We start from the raw sequence: 25,827 nt of genomic DNA on the forward strand, positions 1-25,827 counted from the left end.
GTTGTCTAAGATAACGACGTGTTTAAAAATGTGTTGTATCTGTTGACAAGGTTTGCGCGAGGGAGAAAGAGGAAGAAAGAGAGAATGTGTGTGTTTGTGTGAGAGTATGTGAGTGTTTGTCTGTGAGTGAGTAAATGAATTCTTGAGATCTGGAGTGATTAGATTACAAATGTCTCAGAAACTACTTTTTTTTTTGTTTGCTCACAATATCCTTACGTAGCTTTATTCAACTCTACTCATCACTCTGTATTCGCATTGAGAGCAAAACCAAGACATGTTGGAAACAATTGTGTAATACGGAAAGAAAAAGAAAATCAATAATTCAATAATTGAAAATTAAAAATCAAATAACAGAAATTACATATCCTTGTCTATTGGCCATTTTTCAACTTCCAAGCTAAATACTTTGCAGAATGACCCAACTCAACTCCCAGATTAGTAATTATTCTACTACCAGTGATTTGGATTGGTGGTGCACGATAAAAAATGACGTCGTCCACCAGAACTCCTTCTGGGTTTAATCGTTGCCTCTTATTGACCAATCTACCCACGTCACCAAGGTCTGCATCAACACCATACGCAAGTGCACCTCCGGTATGTAATGTAGAATGAGCAGAAGCAGAAACGTGATAGTTCGTAGTCGTTGGCACAAAATTGTTTGGAGTCGGGTTAATGATACCCCCGCCCCGTGCAGATGCAACGACTGCAGCAGATGCGTTTGATCTTCTAAGTGCCTGCTGCTGCTGTTGTTGTTGTTTTTGCTGTTGTTGCTGTTGTTGTTGTTGTTGTCTTTGATGCTGTTGCTGTTGTTGCTGCTGTAGTTGTTGTTGTTGCTGCTGCTCTTGTTGTTGTTTTTGCTGCTGCTGTTGCTGAAATTGTAGCAACTGTTGTTCTTTCAACTTTTTGGCCTGATTTTCCTGTATTTGCTCTTGCAACAGCTTATAACTAGTTGGTAGCTGTGGTTTTTCTTCTTGTGGCTTGGGTTTATTGAACGTGTTTTCAACTGCACTTGGTGTTAAGCTGGCTAATCGCGTTGGTTTTGAGGTGTCTACGTTCAAAGAAGGAATATTGCGAGCCGGTTCGTGATTTGGAGTACCGTGTGGAAGTCCCGGTGTAGTGGCATACACAGCATTAGTGGATCCTCCACCACCTTTCAATTGTGAAATTGGCGTGAACAAAAATGCACGACGATTGTTTTTTACATCATCGTGCTCGGGCAAATGCACGGTGTTTGGACTCGTAGTATATTGTCCCAAATCATCATTTGGTATAGGTGCAGTTAGATAAACAGAGCCTTGTAATGGTGGAGAAGTTGCAGTTCCAGGTGTTGCATCCGGAATAGGATCACCAATGCGCAAATTAGGGTCCAAAGTGTTCTTGATGGGTGACTCGTACTTAATCAATTTACGATTCTCAGACAATGGGATCAAAGGCTGTTCGGGATCTTCTCTCACCTCATCTGGTAAACAAGCTTTCCATGTCCTTATACGATTAAACACATGTGTGTTCTCGTTGTATCTAAATTCACATATAAACCAAGGCGCCGATGATGGAATAACACCTTCTGGCAAGTCACCCTTTTGGTACCGAGTCAAAAATAACACGTAACATGGTCCAATAATGTCATCAACAAAATGATCGCGATATTGGCCAGTCTTGCACACCTCGTTTTGGAAAAAAATTCTATCAACACCATGACAAGTTTGCTCGGGTCTGTAGTACCAACACATGTTACAGTAACGTTTCCCATCTTCCGTAGACCAGATTCTAAAGATTTGACCAACAATTGGTTTTTCGAGGTCTGCCGGATTCTTCATCAAAACCCAATCACCAATCTTGTAAGAGTAACCATTAATCTCGAGAGACTCCAAGGGATACCTCAAAACACCATCACTCGAGGATGAAGTGGCCAAAAGTACTTCTTTATCTGTTTTGTTGAGCTCATTCTGGACGATTGTGTTTGCCTCTTTTTTAAATTGCTGGTAATCTGTAAACTCTTCGCTATAGGGATCGCGTTGAAAATACTCCTGAAAGTTAGCAAACATCAAATCCAAGTCATTGATGAATTGATCAACGTCTGTGTATTTTCTTGATCTAACCTTTACTCGAATTTCGTTTAAACTCATTGGATTTTTTATAACCAGGTAATAGTCAGTATAAACTTTGCTATCTGGAAGTCTATCAAAATGCTTGATCAAAGGACGATCGTGATCATCCTTTAATTTCTTGAATCCTTTCAAAATGAATTTGATTCTAGACTCAAAAGGTTTATCGATAATTGGTGGGCGCCCTCGTCTAATACCAGTTTCAACGTGTATGTTTGAAGTCTTTGCCTGCTTGTTCTTTGGTGTAGTGAACGAGGATTGCCTTGAATACGGTGATGCTGGAGATTGTCCATTCACGGCAAGTGCTGCAGCTACTGCGGCACTTGCAGTTGCAGTTGTATTTGCTAGCAATTGCTCGGATGTTAATGGTGCCGCTCCTCCTCTTCCTGCGGCTGCTGCTGCTGCTGCTGCTGCCAGTGGAGCTACTTCTTGAGCTTCAAGTTGTGGAGTAGCACTTATATTATAACCCTCTTGTCTCACTATAGGTGAATTCTCCTGAAATGGCATTGGTGATGCATTGGCTGTGGCCACTGGCGATTGTTGATTACTATTGTATGAAACTAAACCATCTTGCTCCCGCTCGTCGGGCAAATCACCAAGATATGGATATGTAAGACTTGCCGCATTTGGAATAGCCTTTTCGTTGCGCAATTTGACAATCGCGTAGTCATTTATAAAATCAGTTAATAACTGAGCATGTCTATACACATCCGAGCCAGGTAAATTGTAATATCTTGCATTCCATGAAATCAAAGCCAAATCGTTGATAAATTCCTGGGCATTGGAGTACTTGAGTTTTTTGATCGACCTGCCAACAGCATGGAGTGAAAGTGGCTTCTTGATAATTTTGTAATAATCTGTGCCGGTTCTCAACGGCAACGTTTGAAAATGAGTAACAATTGGGATACCGTTCTCTTCCACATTGTATAGGCTATCAAATATTGGCTGAAGCTTTGACAGAAGCTTTTTCTTTTCCTTCTCCGACATAGTTTTGTTTTGAATTGATTTGATGTAATGAGATGCGTATAAGAAGTGAATATGTGGAAAGTTTGTATGGGTGTTTGTATGAGTGTTTGTTTTCAGGTTCAAGATAAATTGTTTTTTTTTTTCTTTTAGTTTTTTTCTATTTTGTTTTTTTCTCTCTCTTTTTTTTTGTCTTTTTTTTTTCTCTACTTTTCTTATATTTGCTGATTATCATAAGCAAGCACAAGTCACAAGAATATGTAAACTTCAAAACGCGAATTAAAGTATTGTGCGGGTCAAAAGGCTACCATCAAGGTTGTAATATAAAAGATAAAACATCCAGGAGGTTGGAAAGCAAGAGGAAAACCCTCAAAATCAATCATGAGTACTATATGAAACTGTTTGAAAAGCTACAAAAATTAAAAAATAGAAAAGAAAACTAAAAAATTTAACAAAAACATTGTATGTATTTAAAATCTACATCTAAAACTTAATGATATTCATAATATAGGGGAAGAACTAAAAACGTATGGTCTCTAACTTTACGTTAGTTTATTTTTCTTTCTTTCTTTCTCTCTTTCTTTCTTTTGGTCTAATTAGCTTACTTGTAAGAATTCAAACAAGCCTAAACACTTGGGTCTCCAAATATACCCCAATGCTGCTCGACATTGTATGCGCCAGGATCCTTCCAATAATCGTTGTACATTGTAAATACAATCGCTTTTGATCCCAACGAGCTCACGATGGATTTGAGTGCTGCAACTTGGTTTGGTACCGATGGGACACATGAACCATAACTGTCACCTTGAGTCGGCCAACCGGTTTCGGTGATGAGTACCTCTTTTGAAGTTCCACAAACATTTTGCAAATTCGATATTTGCTGTAATAACCAAGGACCGGAGTTGCTTGGCTGCACTCCACCGTCCCAGTATGGGTGCGAGTTAACGGCAAGGTAATCTGACATTTCACACAATTGTGGGTTGCCGACATATGCAACCAATGTATCAACAGTAACAACATATCCAGTATATGCTGCTGCATTGGATTTTAACCATGTTCTGGCAGTATCAACTGCTGTTTGCATTTGATCAACGGTAGCAGCACCGGCATTAACCCTTTCATTTCCCACAGCAATTGTGTGGACAGCACTCCACCCTCGTGAACTAGTTGCAATTGCAGTTTTGATCTCTTGCAAGCCATTTTGGACTGATTGGGTGTCAATATTCCACAAACCCAAATATAATTTTTGGTTTGATGACATGGCAGCCAAAACATTTTCAATGCCGGAACAATCGGTACTGTAAAGTCTAATGAGTTCATAATTGGACAATAAAGCAATATCAGATGCCACCTCTGAGGAAGTTTTACACTGGTCGGACTTAGTATATGGCGAATATGTTATACCCAAAGCACCTACAGCAGCTGTGGCTCCTGCTGAACTTCCACCATTCAGCGCAGTTGCAGTCTCCGTATTGATTGATCCTGTGTATTTGCCTGGTGACCCACCTTGATATGTATTTGTAATTACTGAGGAAAACGAGGTCACCAGTGAACTTGCGGTTAAACCAGCGGTAGCAACTGATGGAGAAGATACAAGAGCAGTTGCTGCAGAAGATGCACCAACTGCCACTTGGCTAGAGGAGCTTGAAGAGCTTGAAGAGCCTGAACCACCAAATAAGTACTCCCAGAGACTCTCCCCTGTATATCCTGAGGATGATGATGATGATGATGACGATGGAGTTGATGCTGTCTGAGCAGCTGCGGTTGCTGCAGTTGCCGCTGCTGCTGCAGTGGTTGTTGTTGCTACTGAAGCTGCCTCTTCTGTAGTAGAACCTGATGAAGTGCCGAAAAGATCCTTCAACAAATTTGAGAAAAACCCACCAGAGCTTGATGATGTTGAAGAAGGTGTTGTTGTGGATGCAGCAGCAGCAGCGACGGGTGTTGTTGCTGCAGGAGTAGTGGCTGCAGCTATTGGGGCTGTGGCCGCCGTGGTTGTGCTTCCAGAGGAACCAAACAAATTTGCCCATAATCCACCAGCACTTGATGTAGCTGATGCTACAGCTGGTGTGGAAGTGGTGGCAACTGCTGCAACTGGAGCTGCTGCTACCGCTACCGCTGATGTTGTTGTAGTCGAGTCAAGTCCAAATAACTCGTCAAGTAAACCTCTTTTTATAGGTGCAGCCACTGTTACGCTTGCAACAGCAAGTGGAACGATAAGATGCTTTAACTTCATGGTTTTAGCCTCTACCTTGTCTCAAGAATAAAAATGAAGGTAAGATATTTGTCGGTTGAATCTTTATCAAAAAAAAAAATTGTGGAATTGTGATTTTGTATATATTTTTATATTTTTGTCGTGTTTAAAATTTCTATTGTAACCAAAGAATGAATGTATCAATCGAGTTTCAGAATTGTTGCGAAATGTCAGACACCGAGATAGTGAGGCAGTGAGGTAATGAAGGGAGTGTTTAGGTTAGTTTTTATGAAAGATAAAGTTGACAACTAGTAAAGCAAACTGAATATGAGAGAATAGGCAAAAAAAAAGAGGAAAACAAGATTTGGACGATTCATAAATGCATTATATATATATATATACATCTTTCTCGATTTCTACCATTCACGATGAAGTACATGTCACTCCAAGCTCGAATTGGGTCTTCTCTAGAAACAGTTTGTAGCCAAAATTGTTTTTCCATTTGATTACTCGATTTGGTCTTTTTTCTTTTTGCAGCCTCTTTCTGTGTGCAGGAGGTCGATCCAATTTAATTCCTATTTAGGAAATACGATTATTCCATGAACCGCAAAAAAAAATGAAAAAAATGACAAAATGAAATAACTTTAGAGAGCGAATAAGTGGGATACGTTGGTCGGTTTCTATGTGTGAAGACAAAGAGTAGGTAAAGACAAGTGATTTGAAAGATTTACGTTTTGTGTTTGCTTATAGCCGATGATGCAAGCTTCGAGGTGGGACAAGGCAATTAATGGTGACCGGTATACGCGGGGTGGATGGTGAAATAGTATATAGTAGGTGATGAAAGGCTTGAGCTGAGGCGGGGCAAACTATGGGAGAGGGTTGGAAGTAAGTGGAGGTGGAAGTAGAAGTGAAGTGGAAGTAGAAGTTATATGTGGTGATCATCAACATGGTGGGGTTGGGTGGGGGTAGAGCGGTGTTCTTTTTCTTTTAAAACAGTTGCTGATCTGATTCTGTTGTCATTAGCTAGAGTCTCAGTTTACAATTTGTCGTAGATTATTTAGCAAAACCTTTCCTTATGAACCAAAGACGAGGCTTGTCCCACGTTGGTACAAATTACAAGTAAGAATACTAGATGAATTGAGTAGTATAAGAGACTTTACCAAAATGAGTAAGACTTGGCTAAGCCCTTATAGTTCAAAAGTTGAAGTCACCAAATGATTGGATTTGAAAAGAGAAAGAAAAAAAGATATGAGAAAAAGCCATTCAAAAATTATGACAAGATTTTTCAAAGCCATTTCTTGAATATCCAGGAATGGTAGGTCAAAAAGTGGGGCAGGGTAATATGATTAGAATTGGGACTATATAGTGAAATAGGGAAAGAACGAAAGAAGGAGAAGATGGATTAAAAAAAAAAAAAAATTAATAGTAGAAACCAAAAAACAAATAACTAATTAAACAAATAAATAAAAGCCGAAGAAAACTAAAAAATGGGAAACAAACCAAACATGTATGAAGAACTGGGGTTTATGATAATTAGAGCAACACTTCACACTGCTGTACTTTACTGTACACTTAACATATGCCGAGAAACTACTCTTATCTTACAAAACACAAGAAAATAACGAAGCAGCCCCTTCTGATTCTCTTTCCCCACCTTTTTCTTTTTCTTTATCTCTTTTCTTTATCTCTTTTCGATCTATTACAAGATTTCTTCTAAGCCCAGTAACTAATCTCTGGAGCTAAGTACCTGATTCATAAAACTCAATATCAGGTACCCCAACTTGGAAATAGATTGATAAATCTAATCTCCGATCTCCAATAGAAACCATAGCACCTTTTTTTTATTCATGAATTGTATTAATTACTCGCTATCTTCTTACTAGTCTACCCGTTTCTGCCTTCTCGATGATTATTCACCACATTATTGAGCAAGAAAAAAAAAGGCCACCTATTAGAAATTTTTCTGTTATCCATCTTTTTATTACATCTATCTCTCGCCTCCACATATGCTTTCTTATTGCTCTTTCTTTACGCCGCCCCCCCCATTCCCTCGCCACCACCACCACCACCATCTTCCCTTTATTCATCATATCCTTGTATCGAAACCAATATCAAATACTATTGCTATCACCGAAAGAATTTAATAATGTAGTAAAAAATAACCAACATCGCGACTACACAAAACCAAAAGAGCCACTTATCCTGCTTTGCTCTTTTCTCGACACTTCTAATCGTGCCTCGGCTGACTCCTAAAGTAACCAAACTTTCCTCAAACTTGGTCTGTAACTTTCTTAATGTTTCGTTTTGTTCCACGATATCTTCAAATGCCTGTTGACCCATTTCTAAGATCCGATCTAGCTGCTCTGACCCACGGGCCAACGCTTGGTTCTCATTGTAGAGGCCCTCCCGCTGCAGCATCACTTGCTCCTGCTGCTGCTGTTGTTGAGTTGGGTCATACGGGTTTTCACTCGGTGTGGATGTCTGATGTGGTGGTGCCAGTATGTGTCTTCTTCCTAATAGTTCTTGCTTGTTTGTCTCTTGAACTGCAATATCCCTTTGCTTCTTTAAACTATCAAACTTGGAAACAAAATTTTCTAAATCCTCATTGAATTTTCGTACTCTGCTTTCGTGTTTGGTGTATGCTGCGTCGGTAGTGTTCTTATCAATGAGATCAGAGTATTCCCTGATTGTTTTTTTAAACGCCGTGATAGAAGTCGTGATGGCACCTTGAAGCGACAATGGTGATGTAGACAAATTTTTTTCAAATGATGTTAAGTCCCGTGTAATTGTTTGTGTTTGCTTTACACCATGATTGTATATCGAATTCATAATGTTTATAACTTTAGCAAAACTGAGAGGGCAGGTAGAAATAACAAAAAGATTGATATATATATAAATAAATGAAAGAAAGTGTAAAAATTGTCAAGTTAGCTTGGTTAGCCAGGTTGTATATCAGTAAATTGATGGTGATGGTACTGGTTGTTCACGTTAAATTTTTTTTGTTTGTTGATTCTTTTTTCCCCCAACCGCGACTTTGTGAGCATAAAGGACGTAGTAAAGGAACATGTTGAGGGCCAAGCACTCTTGATTGCTACTGTTCTCAATACTACGAGTAGAAACCACAAATGATACTAACTTTGATTTCCACTCTAGATAAGTAGTACCATCTTTTCTTAAGCTATGTATCCTATGGTGATCTATTCTACTTCAGTGCACAATTTTTTTTCTACATTTATTTTTTTTTTGAGAAAACAAAAAAAAAAAAGAAAGTAATATACCGTTCTTGAATCATTCATTTACACTTTCACTTACATCATGAACCTACCAAACGCTAATAACACTGCCAAAGTACCAGTACTTACACCCATTAACCATTGCAAAACCTGGGTCTTGACTGATTTGATCTGCATTTGCATATTGGCAATTTCCTCATCAATTCTACTAAATGTATCTTCGATTTTCAATTCATTCTGTGAACTTTCTTCACGGATTCTTCCTTTCTCCAAATTCAAGTCCAATCTCACACTGGCTTGATTTTTTGTAATCTCTTCCTTCAACCTGTTTTTCAAATTTGTCAAATCAGTTCGAAGTTTTTCCTGGTCCTTCTTCAATGTTGTAAATTCGCTTTTATCCATCGTTTGTAGTTCACCTTTAAGCTTGGCAAAGTCAACTTTCTGCTGGTACGCAATGGACGAAAGTGTTTCTTTAGTAACCAAATTGTTTGTGATGGAATAGATACCATCATTTATAGCACCGTTTACTACTACAACAGCAGCTTCTGCTTGTTTTGCGTCAAAGCCTCCTTTCTCCTGTAACGTTTGAACAAACTTTCTTGTATCGAATTTGGTAATGGATGACAAATGTCGTGTAAAAGTGAGACCAGCAAACACTGGGCAAGTATGGTTGTACATAGCTTTTCGTGTTATTATGTTCATCATGACTATAATGTGTATACTATGCTGTATAAGAGAGGAGAAACTGTAATAGCAATTTGATGCTATGAAGAAGAAATGCTTACTTTCAGGACTTCCCAGATTTGATAACGTTTCGAGGCTATTCAAAATCAATAATTGCGCTCGCTCCGCCTTTCCATTAATCGCGGGCCAAAGCCAAAAAATGAAGATGAAAATCAAAAAAGTTATTAAAAAAAAATTATTGAAAAAAAATACATATAAAAAAGTTGAACCGCTACATCCCCTTTAAACAACCTGTTCTTCACCTATTGCAAAAGCTCCCCAAGACCTTATATGAAAAATGATTACGCGCCCAGTAAGGATAGCGCCACTACATCTTCGTGCTCTTTTAAGAAACAGGGTTGTTATCTGTCGATATAACTCTACGAGCAACGACAAATATTCTGACATTGAAAAGTTTAATAACCAGAAAACAAAGTACAATTATGGTTACAATTTTGATCACTTGGAAGACAAGGTCACAGATTTCAAAAAGGGTGACCACCCTGAAACAATAAAAGACCAGGCCAATACCAATGCCAACCAGAGTAAAGTACTTGAAGAAAATGAGAGGTCAAGAAGGATTTCGCCACAAGAAGATGAGATCCTCGATGTCAATGCCATAATCGAGCAAGACCCCCGCCTTCTCCAACATCGTCCGGGCTCTCCCGAGTATCGTGAGCTACTCCATAAACTTCACCAAGAATTTCTTGCCAACCAAGGTAAAAAACACAAGAGATATGAATTCAATGAGCGGATCAAAGGTGTGTTTCTTGGACTTGCTGCACTTTTGGGAATTGTTGTTGCACATCAGACATTTATGAACTACGGATCTATAAAAAACCGAGTAATGCTGAAATATACATATGGGGATATGAATGATGATGCAGTGGAAGAAAGTTTGCAAAAATCGGCTCACCAGTCAAATACAAAAGGATCGAAACATTTAGCAGAAAAATTGGAAAAAGAATTGAGTGACAAAAATTTAGCAACAATGCAAAACTCAAGGCAAGTACCAGGAGTTTACTATTTCGGCGATAATGTCAAAATACCTATAAGAATACCGGCATTTGATGGAATGTATCTAAAAGATGTACTTGTTGGCAAAGGACAAATTGTGGCTGTCACCGATGATGGCAACGTATATGAATGGAAGAAAAACCGTCGTGGATCTGGTGCCGGTGCTGGTTCTAGTACTGGTGCTGGTGCTGGTGTCGAAAGTGGAAGTGGAAAACTCAATCACATAAAATTACCATCGAAAGTTGAAAAAGTTGTTGGAAGCAATGACTTTCTCTATTTCCTCGCCAACAATGGAGAAGTTTTGTATACCCCAAGAGCTGATGCCGAAGGTTTCTTGCCAATGTTAAAGAGAAACTGGCTTGGATTGTTGAAAACACATCATTGCAATAAACTAAATGCGTCAAATATCAAGGACTTGAAAGCAGGTGCCCACCATTTGCTTTTGCTTGACAAATTTGGTCAAGTCTCTGTGGTTAACACATCAAAGAAACCAGATAATCGTGGCCAATTTGGTCCTAGCTATTCTCCCTTTGACAATAGAACCATTGCAGTTAATGAAGTGATTGATTTGCCATTGTTGAACAATGAAGTGATTACCAGTAGTATTGGTAATGGCAGTGGTGCTACAGCTGTCAATGATATTAGCAACAACAAAGTTCTTTCACCACGAACTTTCACCAACATTGCTAGTGGTGCAAATTACAACATCGTTGCTGATAAGCAAGGTAATATATGGACGTGGGGTGACAATTCGTTTGGACAATGTGGCGATTCCAATACTACAAAGTATAAGCCGATTCCAAAGAAAGTGCTTGATAAGGATGATTATAAACGAATCTGTAGAAACACTGTTGCAAAAAAGACTAGGGAAGATCATTTCCAATTGAAAAAAGTTTTGGCCAGTAATGATACAAGCTATGTGGTTGTTAGCTACGATGATCAAGATATAATTTTGAGTTTTGGAAGTGGTATCAGTGGTCAATTGGGTGGTGGAAGATATATGCAAGTATGCTCATACCCGGAGATTATGAAATCTTTGACCGGCTTGCAGGAGTTTGATGAAAATATAAACTCTGTTAAGAATATAGGAATTAAGGACATTTCTGCAGGAAGTAATCATGCATTTATTACGCTTGATAATGCTGGTGAGTGCAAGGATGTGTTTGCTGTAGGTGCAAACGACTTTGGACAACACGGTAATGGTAAAAAAGTCAAGAATTGCAAACCGACAAAATTGCCAAGACTTCTCGAGCCCAGCGACGGAACCGACAAATTGAGTCTCGCTAAAGCCATCAAGGATGTCAATACTCAGAGATTGCAACTATTTGAAAACCACAAGGACGGTCGCAAATCGATTGTCGATCAAGTTATAGTTGCTGGAGATGATGCATCGGTAATCTATTATAGTAAAAAGTGAGAGAAGTGTAGTTTGTAAATATATGTATACCTATCTATCTATAATGCACAATTGTATCAAAATTTTGGAAAAAAAAAATGAGAATGATGGTAATATTAATAATAACAGGAGAAAATAAAGTCTTAAAGTGGAGGTGGAGGGTAAAAAAAAAAAAGAAAAGAAAAATGAGTAATTCTAAATCATTCACCGTAAACTCGACTCTCTATAAAGTTCTCTTCCTATTTTTTTTTTTTGTTCTTTTTCTCTCTCTCTTTTTGTTTTCTAATTCAATTTGAAAAGCTCGTTCAAGATCTTGATGGTGTCTGCAGGTGAGTTAACGGCGTGACCAATGGTTCTTGGGTCTTCGTAGATTTCGTAATCATTACCACCCTTGTATGACTTGTCACCAAAAAAGTGAATGTTTTTGAAACCTTCGCTTTCAACGTGTTGCAAACAGTAGGTCTTGTCCCAACCAGTTGGGAAGACATCAAAGGAGATTTGACCACCAATAGAGTAAGTCAAGCCAAAGTCCTTAAAGTTTTCTCTCAATGCATCAACCAATTTCTCTCTGATATGATGGATTTTGTCAAAAGCTTCGAAATCGTTTCTTTCTTGAGTTGAAGCATTTCTACCGACAGGGGATACATTGATCATACCGTTTCTAAATTCGATAAAAGTACCTCTTCTGATTGGAATGTCAATGTCTGACAAATAACGCAAAATAAATTTCACCAACTTGTTGTACTTGTCTTCGCCGAGCCAGTTGATAAATGATTGAGAAGCCAATTGCTTACCCAATTTGTAAGCAGTCAATCCATTTTCACTGAAACAGTAGTCAAAGTCATTCAACACATTAGGACCCAACTGTTCAACCTGCTTGGAAAGATCTGAACCACCAACAAACCCAATAACGACTTTCGAACGCAACTTCTCAAGTTTTTGTTTCATCTCCTCGGAGATTGTGAGTCTAGCTGGGGTTAAAGTACCGTCAACATCGAAAAGGACTAAAGTGGATGGATCTTCTTTGCTTGAAAATGACATTATGAACAGAATATGTAGCTATGAAACAATACAATTATAAGATTGAATGGACAAAGAGGAAAGAAGAAGAAGAAGAAGAAGAAAAGAAAAGAAAAAAGAGAGGAAAATAATATGGGTAATTTTTTTGGTACCTTAAAAAAAAAGAATATGGAAAAACGAAAAACGAAAAACGAAAAACGAAAAGAACAGATTGTAATAATGTCACTTCGGTGTTTTGTACCAAAAAAAATAAAGAAAAATAAAATAAAATAAAATAAAAATTTATAATAATAATAAATTTGCAAGGCGGCGTCCACATCTTGATAAAACGTGTCTTTTGCTAATCTATCATTCGCGTCGTGAATAGTGTGTAAAGAGTACAGAAACATATACAGAGTCAAATAGAGGATTGTATACAAACACGCATCGTTCTAGCCACTTCTCATCCGCACACACAAAACAATCTATACTTTGTCAACAAAGTAATAGCACGTGTTACTTTTACTTCAATCTGTCTTTGAAGATGTTGTAGCATCTCTTTAACAAGATTTTTGAACCAAGTTTTAGTCAAATTTTTTGGTCTGTGTAATTAATACTAGCTCCTTAAAAGTAGTAGAGTAAGAATAAAATAAAAAATTTGAAATGAAAATAAACAGAAAACACAAATGAATGAAAGAGAAGGTGGAAAAAAAAAAAAAAATTTAGAAAATCGCGTCTCGTCAAATTGGCGAAAGTACATCCCGGTCTAGTTCAAAGACCATTCACTTTGTTTTGTAAAGGATTTTATGTTTAACAAAGATAAAAAAAAACAGTAGATAGAAAAAGAGTCGAAAAATATACCGACAACTAAGTTTATCAGATACTGGAAACACTTGCTAATAACTCTTTCCTTTCATTCGATGTGGATTTATTATCTCGTTTCACAATTACTTTGAAATTAGGAATCTACGCAAAAATACAATTATCCAGTCAAACCAAAGAAAATGTCAATTATTATACGAAATCTATACATAAAAGGAAAAGAATGAAAAAGAATGAAAAAGAATGAATGAATGAATGAGAAAAAAAAAGAAACGAAAAAGCTGATTACTAACCTGCTGTAACATCAACGATAATGTGGAGGGTCGCCACCATGGTCAAGAGTTTCCCCTGTAAATCCAGAAACAGTTGACGTTTCAGCAGTGGTGGCTGCGGCTGCGGTTGCGGCTGTGGCTTCCTCTGCACGCTTTAATCTCTTGTGATAATTGTCGATTGATCTTTCCTGTGCTCTAAACACTCCGTCAAGCATACTCATTGCTGTTTCTTCGTCATAACTGAATCGAACTGCAAAATAATGGAGGTATATAATTATGTAGAAAAGTATTGTTGTGACTGCGTACCCCACAAACAGCAATGCCCTTATGATACACCTATGAGAATCCAGTTCTTCGACTATCGCTGTACCTTTCTCCAATGCTGGAGTGTTCTCATTTTCTAGTTCATCTAAGCGAAATGGATTAGTAGATTGTGTGCGACTGCGTGAGTTTCGAGCTCCTGAATCGATTAGATTGAATTCCGACTCTGGCGATGACAATTCGTTCCATGGCTCGTTTCCCGTAATATTGTCACCATTCATTGTGCTTTATGTTTGTTAGCTAGTTTATTTGTTTGTTTGTTTGTCTGTATGTTTGTTTTTTATCTTCTGATAATGAACTAGAAGGAGTATATTAGGCTTAAGCGCGAAGGTGAGATATTGGGGGGCGGGAGGGAGTTTGTAGGTGTAGGTTAAAGTGCTGCTATTATTGTTGTAAAACTTGTTGTCGGTATGATGCTTATTACTCAACCAATTGAGTTGTGTTGCTGCTTGCTGTTTGGAAACAAGAGGGTCTTGTCAGACCTGAAGATTGGGGGAAGAAAAAGAATGCTCAAAAATGACGAGAAAATAATAATAAGAAGAAGAAGAAAAAAATTAATATGTATATATATATATATATACAAATTCAAAAGAAAAAGTGGCAGGGTTTGACGATACTTGCTTTGATTGTTTGATTTAAATCAATTGAGTCGATCAGGACTTGAGTAAGTGTGTGGATGTATATCACTTATAGTTGTGTGTGTGTGTGTGTGTTGTGTCTGTATGTGTATGTTTCTTTATGAAAGTGGATGTGAATGTGTGGGGAAACAACTTATTCATCAATACAACCAGAAACGAAAGAATGTTCCTGTCTCCCGTTTGAATACTCGATGCGTAAATTTTTGAAAGAGATATCTGGAGTGCTTGTGGTTACAGTTATGGAAAAGATGATGATCTATACTATTAGAGATCGGAGTTTGCCAGTGCTATTGTGGCAGATCCTGGGTTGCGAGCATGTGATAAATTAAATACTCTTTAATGATAATGTATAAACATTTACAGAATAAATCACTCAACAGAACGTTCGTGACGAGGCCCTGTTACTTGAAAAAATTTATAGCTTGCATCGTCCTTTAACATTACATCCTCTTTAGTTCTTCTCGCCCTCCTTGTCCCCTTCGCCCTCTTCGCCTTGGCTCCTCCATTCAAAACAGATTAACTGATAAATCAACTTGTCAAAGTAACGAAAATCACAAACCTTTTTGCTACTAAAAAATCACAAATGATTTGTATGGTTTCAGAGACTAATAAACTATTCTACATGTAATAAAGGCATGTTTGCTTTACAAATATAGGTTTAATTTTTTTATATTTTTTTCACTTTCTTCTCCAATGTAAGAAAAAGAAGATAAAAAAAAAAGGAATTCTCAAAAGCTACACACTTTCTCAACACACTTAAGCGTTGTATTGGAAGTATGGGAATTGCTTCAAGTTCTCTTCCAAGTTACCTTTTCTTGACAAGAACTTGACGTAAGCACCATCGTCCAAAACTTCACCGTTGTTCTTCTTGACAACGTAATCCTCTCTGTTCAATGGTGTGAAACCCCATTTCTTTGAGATAATGATCTTTTGTTGACCTGGGAACTTGTATCTAGCTCTTCTCAAACCTTCGATAACAACATCCTTGTTGGAGTCCTTGGTTCTAGCAGACATGATAATTTGACCGATAGAAACTCTAGCAGCCAAACCATGTGGTTTACCCCAAGCACCTCTCATACCTTGTTGCAATCTATCTGCACCGGCACATGACAACATCTTGTTGATACGCAAAACGTGGAATGGGTGCACTCTGACTCTCAAGTGGAATGAATCTCTACCAGAGATCTTGGTGATATATTTGTTAGCACAGATACGTGCAGCTTCCAAAGCTTCTGATGACAATTGCTCCAACTCGTTAGAGACCAAGTGGATACACAATGGGAACTCATCAACTGGAGCCTTCTTTCTACCTAAATCGTAGATTCTGATCTTGGCATCTGGAACAGCTCTGTTGTATCTAGACTTTGGGTAAGGCTTGTTCTTACAGTATCTGTAACATCTAGCAGGTCTTCTAGCCATTTTGTCTTGAAAAAAATTGTTAGTATACTTGAGTGAAAACTAAGAAAGACAAAAGAATGGAGGAAATGGTGGCAACCAAAAAAGTATTTATAGGAAGAGTGTGAATCAGTGGTACGTGTTTGAAATTATTTCCCCAAGTTCGATTACTGTAGCAATGACTATGATGACAAATCAATTTTTTTTTCGTCTACATGCAAGCAATGTCTCATTTGCACATTCTGCAAAGTAAAAAAAAAAAAATTTTGACTGACTTTATTCCCATATCATGCTGTTGTTTGTAGGCCAGCCTCTTCTTCCCTTTTCCAATCTTTGATTCACAGCCACTCTTTTCTTGTATTCTCCTCTCTTTTCCGGCTCATTGCGATATCCTTCTTTTGTCTGTAGATGGTTGTTTGGTCAACATACCTTTGTTTGATCTTTGATGTGTTCAAAAGGACTCTATCAAAGCTTCGTAGGTCACTTTTATTTTTCCAGAGATATTTTGGCTGACTACCTGCGACCAAGGAGCGCACTTTGTGAGAAAAAATGTGATTACTAATCTGCCATCCACCATAATCACGTGAGATGGGTCTCTAAACCTAATGGAAAAAATATATACGCACCACATCTCATTGCATTGCATTGTACTATACTATACAGTACCGCGCCGCAAGACATGGTATGACATGACATGGGATGGCACTGCTAAAATAATATATGTGTAAGCATTAACCTAAGCACAAGCTTGAGCTCATCGCACTTGATAGCCGATTCAATTATCTTATCAAGAGCCTACATTTGTAACTATATACCAATCGATTTACGAATTACCTATTAATTCATTAAGATATAGCGGTACACTACTCAAAATTGAATATACATACAAACATATACATATATATTAATATATTGATCATACGAATTAGTAGAATTGGAAAATGGGTAGATACAGTGTTAAAAGGTATAAGACCAAGAGAAGAACCAGAGACTTAGATCTCATCTATGATGATCTAGCAACAACTGAATCGATAAATAAACTCAAGAATCAGCCATTAGATGAATATAAACCTGGGTTGGGCCAATATTACTGCGTTGAATGTGCGAAATACTTTGAGAACCAGATAAGTCTAGATCGTCACCAAAAATCCAAGATCCACAAAAGAAGGGTTAAGATTTTGAAAGAAAGGCCGTATACTCCATTGGAAGCAGAAGCTGCCAGCGGTGTCAATATGTTGAAATTTATGGAAAGCGTCGAGAAGTATAAGCAATTGGAACAATTCAAGAACGAAAATAAAGTAGCATATGACTTAGTCAATAATCAAAAGAAGGATAATTTGGATGCGATTATCACAGGTGTGCCTTCTGAAGAGTTTTTAAAGCAAAATCAAGAGGCAACAGGTGAAACTACACTGTTGAACCCTCCTGGCGAGGTCAAACAAGTAGTGGAAGTTGAAATGACAGAGTGATTATATCAGCAGGAGTTCATTTCCATGTTTGTTTAATTTTCTTTTCCCCATCTTTAATCTTTTGATCTTTTGATCTTTTTTTTATATGTTTTATCTTTTGTGACTTTTAATGTAACGACGTTATGTGAAATTAATCGATGAGAAAAAATAAAGATGTAGAGTTTATATTCCATCAACACTCTAACAAATCAGTAAACATTATATTTGTGAAGAATCAGTTATTTTTAGGAACTTTATCAAATTTTTGATTTGTGTGTAGAATGTACCAGGAGGTCTTCAGTTATAAGAAAGTGACACTCTGTGCGGCTTGAAAATGTGATGTCTCTTTTCATTAAGAATGGTTAAGTCTCCGCATAAACTTTGAAGCGCAAGTTCGATATCGCGCACTTTCTGTTCTCCATTCTTGACAATCGAAAAGTCCGTGCTGCACCTTTTATACATCTACTCGTACTATACCTGCCACTGCCGTTGAACCTGCAAATAACCCTTTTTGAAATTCTAAAGAAATGAGACTCAAACTAAAATCTAGTCAAGGCATAAAAACAATCAATGTTGACAAGGACCATTTGTTCAAGGATTTTCTATCTGAGTTGCAGCTAAACAAAGAACTTCATGAAGATGTATCCGAAGTTGTCTCGTCTATAAAAACTGGGTTTCCGCCGAAACCGCTCCAACTAAGCTTTGGCGTCAAGGAAACCATATTTGATAAGGGTATAAAGGATGGTGATCAGTTACTTATATCATTTGCTAGTTTAAAACGAAAGTCAACTCCAGACATCCTGGAGGATATTCAGAATGCAGATATGACTCTGCAGTACTATCAATTGCAGCAACAACAACAACAACAACAACAACAACAACAGCAGCAGCAGCAGCAGCAGCAAATAACATCATCTGCACTGACTCCATCAGAATCAACATCAACATCTTCGCTAAACCAACCGCCTATGAAAAAGGCAGATACAAAAGAAGATATACCCTCAGTATATATTGATTCTCTTCAAAAATACTTGATTCTACGAAATATTCCCGATGACAATTCATGTCTATTCAACTCCATATCATACGCACTTTCAGGCGCCAATTCATATCAAACATTTTCACCGCCATCTGATCTTAGACAAGTTGTCGTTAGCTACATTGAAAAAGACCCTGTACTTTACTCGGAAGCGGTACTCGGTCGACCTAGACAAGAGTATTGCGAATGGATCTTGAAAAAAGATAGTTGGGGTGGTGCGATTGAATTGGGGATACTTGCAGACTGGTTTGATGTGCGGATAACCTGTATTGATATCGAACTGGGAAATTTTATACAAATAGAAAATGAAAGCAAGAAACCTAAGGAGTTCATTGTGTTGATATATAGTGGTATTCATTACGATGTTTTTGCAATGAATGCAAACTTGAATACAACTGATAAAGAGCTGGATCAATGCAAATGGAGAATAGGTGGACGTCGAAATGGGAGTGGTGAAGAAGAGGAAAAGGACGAAAATGGTCACATAGGAGAAGAACCCACAAAATATGAAGAAAGTAAAGCAAAGAAAGCGGGAGATGATCTAGACGAACGAGGTGAACGAGATGAAGAGACAGCCATATTGAAAGCCAGTGAAAAACTTTGTAAATTGTTACAGGAAAGAGACTACAGTACAAACACAACCACATTTAGAGTGCGATGTTTGGATTGTTACCTGGTTTTGGTTGGTGAGGTTGGTGCTTCTAAGCATGCAGAACAGACTGGCCACTTAAACTTTGGCGAGGTGAAAAAGACTGGAAAATGAATCAGGAATAGTCTGCGGTCATTTTTCGAGAATAGTTATTTTCTTCACTATGTCTCTTCATCTTCAATTTAAAAGAAAAAAAGAATAAAAAGAAATTCAATTGAAAAAGAAAAATTGGAAAGAAAAGAAAAGAAAAAAGACTGGAGAAACAATACTTTTGGTCAAAATGTAAAAGTCAGTTTCAATCAACACAAACACCAACACTTTTTGCAACAAACGTTGACTTCTGTTAGTTTGTTATGTGTTTTATAAATTTACATCTTCAATTTGTTAAAAAATTATAATGTGCATTTGTTTTTCTTTCTTTTCTTCTTCATCTTCTTCTTTGAATGAAAAAAGTTTCCTCTAGTAATTGATTTACCCACAAAAATTAAAATTCGTAACTCCACCCTCTCTCTCTCCCTCTCTCTCCCTCTCTCTCCCTCTCTCTCCCTCTCTCTCCCTCTCTCTCTCATCAATAAGCGGCTCAGTTGCACGATCCGAAAGAAGACGATATTTATAGTGGCGGAGATTCATTTTTGCACTGCACTGCAACCATTCTCTCCCTTTGCCACACCCACGCACACTCTCGTACACACATATATCCGTCTCGTCACGTTGAGGTTACGTCTCAAATTTTTTTTTTTTTGTTTTTTTTTTTTCATTCTCTGTATTTTGCTTCTTTAATTTTTTTTTTTTTTTTTTCTTTTTATAATGCTCTCCTACTGTTTGATTTTCAAACCGAGAAGATCAAGAATTGAAACAAAGAATCTTCAATTTGTAACATACATCCCAGCTAGATTCTGTCGACATTGAAAGCATTGTTGTAAAACACAGACATTCACTTAAAGGACGGAGATAGATAGACACCCTCCCCCCCCCACGCATATACATATATACACAATTCTTTCCTTCTTTTTGTATTGTCCCTCTCCCTATTATTCAATCATCAATAGAGTTTTTGGACATGTCAAAATCAACTGAATTCTTCTGTATGTATTTTCAAAAATCTGTAAGAGTTGTCGAGACTAATGGACCCAATACTAACTGTTTACCTCTAGGTCGTCTTCCTAGATCAGTCGAGCTCGTGCAAGACTACAAGGACATTACGCCGAGTCCCAAAGCTCTGGCAGAATGCAGAGCTGCTTTATATTCGAGTAACGGTAAGTTCTTTGCATATACACAACCAAACGAGGTTGTGATATTGGATACTTCTGCCCAAGCGCAATTGTACCATCGTATTGAGATTCCTGAAGTATTTGACATTCATTTTTCTCCCAAGGGTACCTACTTGTGTCTTTGGTGTAAACCTATCCAGTTGAATAAGGAAAGCGGTGTTTGGAATGACAACCTCAAAGTGTTCAACGTCAACACCAAAACGGTGATTGCCGAATGGAGTGTGAGGCATCAAAATGGATGGAGACCACAATTCACAAGTGAAGAAACTTTGTTTTGTCGCGGATTGAACAATCGTGAGATTCAGTTTTTTGAAATCGATGCCAATGGCACGTCAAAGATCAACATCAACCAGCCTACATACAAGTATAAGCTCAATGACGCCAAGGCCACGTTTCAAAATTTCCAAATCTCCCCTGGTAAGAATCCAAGCATAGCAATATTTATACCTGAGAAATCGGGTAAGCCTGCAAGTGTGTATATCTACAACATTCCCAATTTCAACCAGCCAATCTGTTCCAAGAACTTTTTCAAGGCTGAGAGATGTCAATTGAAATGGAATACCTTGGGTACTGCATTGTTGGCATTAGCTTCTACGGATCACGACACGTCTAACAAGTCATACTATGGTGAGACCAATCTTTATTTGTTGGGTATTGCCGGTTCATATGACTCTAGAATCGACTTGCAAAAGGAAGGACCAATCCATGATATCACCTGGTCACCAACGGCGAGAGAATTTGCTGTATCGTATGGGTACATGCCTTCTGAGACTACATTTTTTGATGCCAGAGGTAATGCTATCCACTCTTTGCCCACGGCGCCAAGAAACACTATTATGTACTCTCCACATGCCAAATTTGTTCTCGTTGCTGGATTTGGTAATTTGCAGGGTACTGTTGATGTGTATGACCGTCAAAACAAGTTTGCCAAGGTTGTCACTTTTGAGGCTACAAACACCTCGGTTTGTGAATGGTCGCCGTGTGGAAGATTTATTTTGACTGCTACGACGTCGCCGAGGTTGAGAGTCGATAATGGTTTGAAAGTGTGGCATGCTAGTGGGAAACTCATTTTTATGAAGGAGTATCAAGAGCTTTTTGCCATTGGGTGGAAACCGCAAGATTTGGCATTGTTTCCGGCATTGCGTACTTTGGAAGCAGCGCCGGAAGCACATGAGTCTACAAAAGAGTACACGGCAAAGAGAGATGCTTTGGCCAATGCGGCAGCAAAGAAGCCCGCTGGTGCATATCGTCCACCGCATGCTCGTGGTAGTGGTGCAGCAGCTAGTGCTTCTGCTACAACATTGTATCAAAGAGAACTTGAGAACAGCATGAGAGGTAATATTGCAACTGCGGCCACATCGTCGCCACCACCACCAGGATTGTCAAGAAATGGTGGTGCTGGTGGTGGTAACAGTTCTTTTGCAACCAGACAGAGGATTGTTCCTGGTGCAGCGCCAGTGGTTGAGAAGGAGAGTAAAGCTGCTGCAAAGAATAGAAAAAAGAGAGAGGCGAAAAAGGGTAAAGAGTCGTCGCCAACTCCAACTCCAAATGCAAATGCTAATGCAAATGCAAATACAAATACTAGCACGATTGAGGATGCTAAACAGCATAAGTCATCAGTTGTAGCTGAATCGCAACCAGCAGCTGGTGGAGCAGGTGGTGCTGTATTGGGAGGTGTTGCATCATTAGAGGAGAAGAAGATTAGGTCTTTATTGAAGAAGTTGAGGGCCATTGAACAATTGAAGATGAAACAAGCTGGTGGTGAGACTTTGGAAGATACCCAAGTGATTAAGATTTCTAAGGAGGAAGAGATTAGAGGTGAGTTGCAGACTTTAGGTTGGAGTGAATAGAATACAGTGTATAGAATAGAAGATTGTTTCGTTAAACCAAAAAAAATAAAAGGGAAAAGAATAAAGAAAAGAGAAAAGGAAAAAGGAAAAAGGAAAAATGTGTAATTTAGAATCTGCAATTTGGAATTGAAAGAAACTGAATATGTGGATGCACATTAAAGTTTTGAATTTCATCCATTTTCTTTTGAATTATTTTCAATTTCTCTTTGCTTTTATTTATTTGTATTAAATTTGTTATAATTTGCTGCGAAAATTTGAAGAAAAAGAATGTGAGAATGTGAGAATGTGAGAATGTGAGAATCTACAATCGCATAAGTAGAAAAAGTGTTTAGTTGCTTACATATTAGATTTGAAAACGGCAAGTGACAAGTGATAAGCAACCATAGACCTCAAACAATGCTTAAAATTGGTTTATTGGTGATTTCCAATCTTTGATTTCATATCTTATCAACCATCGCTAATCAAATCTACTTCTTTTATTCCAATTGTTTTGTTTTTTTATTTAATTTGAAAAAAATAGAAATAAAATATATTTGGTAGTGTGATTTGACCTCTATTACGCTACCAAAGTACCAGGTAGTGTACCTTGTCACAAGGATTCCCCCCTTTTGAGAATTAAACGATACAAAAACGGAAGTTGGCAGCACGAATAAAAGAAAATAAAATAAAATAAAATATAAAAAAAAGGAGAGATAGCAACTATAACGAATATATATTTCTTTTTTTCTTTTTAATTTCTTTTTTGGAAACTGTCAATTTTGTTCTACTGAATTTTCTCTTTCGAGGAAAGTTGTATTTCTTTTTTCCCTTTTATATATATATATATATTACTCTGTGTGGTAATTGACAGAATTCCTATTTTTAGAAACTATAATACTTTAATATGTCTATGCCAAAGATAGGAAAGGATTATAGAAAACAGAGAGTGATTAGGTGTAGGTGTATACCCATAGCATACTGCCACCTCTGTTGTGAGTCTTTTTTTTCTCACTCCAAAAAAAAAAAAAGAAAAAAATACAATAAAAACACAATAAAAAAGAAAGAGTAAGCAAACCGGATATACAGATAAAAGTCAGTTGTCATATAATTGCAATATTATTCAACCAACCCACAAAGGGGGAAAGGAGGAAAAGGGTAGATAGGGAAATAAAAATTACCATCAATATGACGACCTTGCATTTCTTCCTTTCTTTTAAAATAAAATAAAATAAAATAAAAGAAAGAAAAGAAAATGGGTAATTTCCGTACCAGCCGACAGGGAAGGAGAGAGAGGACGGGATTCACTCAATATACACGAAATAAAGTAGTATTCCAAGTCCTTTCGAATCACAAGACGCGTGAATATCTTTTTCTCTTTCTCTCTTTCTCTCTTACTTTTTAATTCTTTACTTGCCATGGCTTAGCTCAATCTCTTTTTGTTTCTTGTTTTCTTTTTTCTCTTTTTCTCTTTTAGTATTTTTTTTTTTAACCACTGAAGTTTCAATTTTGCATTTTTTGCTTTTCCTCCTCGAGCAACTCTCTTACACAAGTTGTGTCTTCTGTAGCATTATTTGATCTTTTTTTTTCTTTTACTTTTATTTCAATTGATTAATTAATTGCCTTTGTTTTAGAAGTAATGCATAATTGTATTACCAATTTTTTTCTACACTTATTTTATCATTTTCTGTTTGGTTCAAAAAAAAAAACTGAAGACTGGGATGGTAGCTCTCCGATGCTCTATAACTTTGCAGTGTAATAAGATTCTGATCCTTAACGCGTCGTGTGGATTTGTCTACAATAACACATTTGGCATATAAGGAAATTCAAACATTAGACATTGGTAAGAAGAAAAAGCAGAGACAGAAGTAGAAACAGAAGCAAAAAAAAAAAATATGTCGCATCAGGCGTCTGATAGTAAGTGTGGTAAACTTGGTTGGGAAAGCTTTTCTTACCCGAGCCTCCCCTTCCATATAAATTATTTGCTCTCTAATGTGTGTGTGAATGTTTGTGTATGTAAAAGCAGGGAAAGTAAATGAATGGTTTGGGTAGAAGATTGTTAGGTGGCGCACATATATTAGTCAGTTACATACAAGTTGGGCAATGTACTATAGTGGCAACAATCAACCATTGCCATTGAAACCACATCCACATCCACAATCACAACCATACACAAATTGTTTTCTCCTATAAGAACGAGTCGAATTGTAAAACTTGACACAATATATTGAATTCTATTTCAAACGATATAAGGAGTCGCGGGTAAAAATGAATATTAAATTAAATAATAGAGCCTTGATTGTGTAAGAGCTCTTTAAAACGCGAAAAAAATATAAATACAATATACATACAATATACATACAATATACATACAATAGACATACAATATACAATGTTTCAGCAATCACAGCCCCTAGAAAGCAAATCACAAAATCAAAGGGATTTTTTCCAAGGCTCTTCATCTTGAAAGATAACTCATTCTCACAACCCTCTTCACAAACCTCTTTCTTTCCTTTTCCCTTTTCCATATACCTAATCTCCTTATCCCAAAATCAGTTCCACCTTCACATTTACCTCCACTCGCGCAATCCACCCCCCTTTTCTTTCCTTCCGTTAATGCTTACTAACAAAGTATTCTGTATTCTGTATTCTGTATCTGTCTATATGTAGATATAGAGATCACTTTTAATCACTTAATCTTTTGCTTTGTTTTTGTTGTTGTTGTTGTTGTTGTTGTTACTGTCTCTTTTTCATATAGCTCAAGGTACAAACCATACAAGCTCTGTGTAGACTCTCAATACTGCGTTTGGCATATGGTGTGTATCCACCAAGATGCACTAAGTACGTGCCCTTTTTCAAGTACACACAGCAGATGTAGGATACACGAATTCATGATGGGTTTTGATTCCTTCGTGTTAATTAGTCAATGCTTAATTCTTATTCCTGTTCCTTTTCCTTTTCTAATTTCTTTTTGTTTCCGATTTCTGATTTTGTTCTATTTTTTTTTTTTTTTACATTATATAGATTAATTATACACTGTACATTTGAATAGTAGTGTGAATATAAATTTAAATTTAAATTTAAATTTTTTTTTTTTTTTTTATTATTTTTTTTTTTGGTTTTAGTTTTAGTTTTTGTTCTTCCCTATTATTACTACTTTTTATTCCTCCTTTTTTTTTTTTATTTTTTTTATTTTTTTTTAAATTAAAAATTCAAAATTTTTTTAAATTTGCAGAGTGAAGGTGAAGGTGAAAGTGAAAGTGAAAGTGCTGTAAGAAACGCAAGCCTCCAATTTCAGGTTCAAGAATCAATCTCGAGTTTTCAAACTTTTGTTGCAACAAAATCAAAATTTCCAACAATCCTCACTTGCTCTAGATTTTCCAATTTTTTCTTTTCTTTTTTTTCTTTCAACCTTTTCTTCTTTTACAAAACCTTCTTACTTACCGACCAAACCACCTCCCACCCCTTCCCGTTTATTATCATCATTATACCAAACAACTACATCTTTAAACTAAAAGA

General features: G+C 37.2%; 10 protein-coding genes across 10 annotated transcripts; 4 read left to right on the forward strand and 6 right to left on the reverse strand. All coding sequences in view use genetic code 12, as the record gives it.

Moving 5' to 3' along the window:
* Positions 1-371: 371 nt before the first annotated feature.
* On the reverse strand, positions 372-3,092 carry PVL30_001584 (uncharacterized protein; the record flags this gene model as incomplete). The annotated part of the gene is made up of 1 exon (XM_001526734.2): positions 372-3,092. One exon carries the CDS (start codon positions 3,090-3,092, stop codon positions 372-374), a length of 2,721 nt encoding a protein of 906 aa, XP_001526784.2.
* Positions 3,093-3,693: 601 nt separating this feature from the next.
* On the reverse strand, positions 3,694-5,301 carry PVL30_001585 (uncharacterized protein; the record flags this gene model as incomplete). The annotated part of the gene is made up of 1 exon (XM_001526735.2): positions 3,694-5,301. One exon carries the CDS (start codon positions 5,299-5,301, stop codon positions 3,694-3,696), a length of 1,608 nt encoding a protein of 535 aa, XP_001526785.2.
* Positions 5,302-7,386: 2,085 nt separating this feature from the next.
* BOS1 (protein transport protein bos1) lies at positions 7,387-8,088 on the reverse strand (the record flags this gene model as incomplete). Its single annotated transcript, XM_001526736.1, has 1 exon — positions 7,387-8,088. The coding sequence occupies one exon, from the start codon at positions 8,086-8,088 to the stop codon at positions 7,387-7,389; it is 702 nt and encodes a 233-aa protein (XP_001526786.2).
* Positions 8,089-8,567: 479 nt separating this feature from the next.
* Positions 8,568-9,170, reverse strand: FMP32 (Protein fmp32, mitochondrial; the record flags this gene model as incomplete). Its single annotated transcript, XM_001526737.2, has 1 exon — positions 8,568-9,170. One exon carries the CDS (start codon positions 9,168-9,170, stop codon positions 8,568-8,570), a length of 603 nt encoding a protein of 200 aa, XP_001526787.2.
* Positions 9,171-9,513: 343 nt separating this feature from the next.
* PVL30_001588 (uncharacterized protein) lies at positions 9,514-11,649 on the forward strand (the record flags this gene model as incomplete). The annotated part of the gene is made up of 1 exon (XM_001526738.2): positions 9,514-11,649. One exon carries the CDS (start codon positions 9,514-9,516, stop codon positions 11,647-11,649), a length of 2,136 nt encoding a protein of 711 aa, XP_001526788.2.
* A 261-nt stretch (positions 11,650-11,910) lies between these two features.
* PMM1 (Phosphomannomutase 1) lies at positions 11,911-12,669 on the reverse strand (the record flags this gene model as incomplete). Its single annotated transcript, XM_001526739.1, has 1 exon — positions 11,911-12,669. One exon carries the CDS (start codon positions 12,667-12,669, stop codon positions 11,911-11,913), a length of 759 nt encoding a protein of 252 aa, XP_001526789.1.
* A 1,084-nt stretch (positions 12,670-13,753) lies between these two features.
* On the reverse strand, positions 13,754-14,263 carry PVL30_001590 (uncharacterized protein; the record flags this gene model as incomplete). Its single annotated transcript, XM_001526740.1, has 1 exon — positions 13,754-14,263. One exon carries the CDS (start codon positions 14,261-14,263, stop codon positions 13,754-13,756), a length of 510 nt encoding a protein of 169 aa, XP_001526790.2.
* Positions 14,264-17,016: 2,753 nt separating this feature from the next.
* On the forward strand, positions 17,017-17,544 carry BUD20 (Bud site selection protein 20; the record flags this gene model as incomplete). The annotated part of the gene is made up of 1 exon (XM_001526742.1): positions 17,017-17,544. One exon carries the CDS (start codon positions 17,017-17,019, stop codon positions 17,542-17,544), a length of 528 nt encoding a protein of 175 aa, XP_001526792.2.
* A 506-nt stretch (positions 17,545-18,050) lies between these two features.
* OTU1 (ubiquitin-specific protease otu1) lies at positions 18,051-19,325 on the forward strand (the record flags this gene model as incomplete). The annotated part of the gene is made up of 1 exon (XM_001526743.1): positions 18,051-19,325. One exon carries the CDS (start codon positions 18,051-18,053, stop codon positions 19,323-19,325), a length of 1,275 nt encoding a protein of 424 aa, XP_001526793.2.
* Positions 19,326-20,271: 946 nt separating this feature from the next.
* PVL30_001593 (uncharacterized protein) lies at positions 20,272-22,332 on the forward strand (the record flags this gene model as incomplete). The annotated part of the gene is made up of 2 exons (XM_061119242.1): positions 20,272-20,296; positions 20,366-22,332. The coding sequence occupies 2 exons, from the start codon at positions 20,272-20,274 to the stop codon at positions 22,330-22,332; spliced, it is 1,992 nt and encodes a 663-aa protein (XP_060975225.1).
* Between the last annotated feature and the right edge of the window lie 3,495 nt (positions 22,333-25,827).

This window comes from Lodderomyces elongisporus, chromosome 2 (genome assembly GCF_030384665.1).
Source record: "Lodderomyces elongisporus chromosome 2, complete sequence".
In the NCBI taxonomy this organism is placed as follows: domain Eukaryota; kingdom Fungi; phylum Ascomycota; class Pichiomycetes; order Serinales; family Debaryomycetaceae; genus Lodderomyces; species Lodderomyces elongisporus.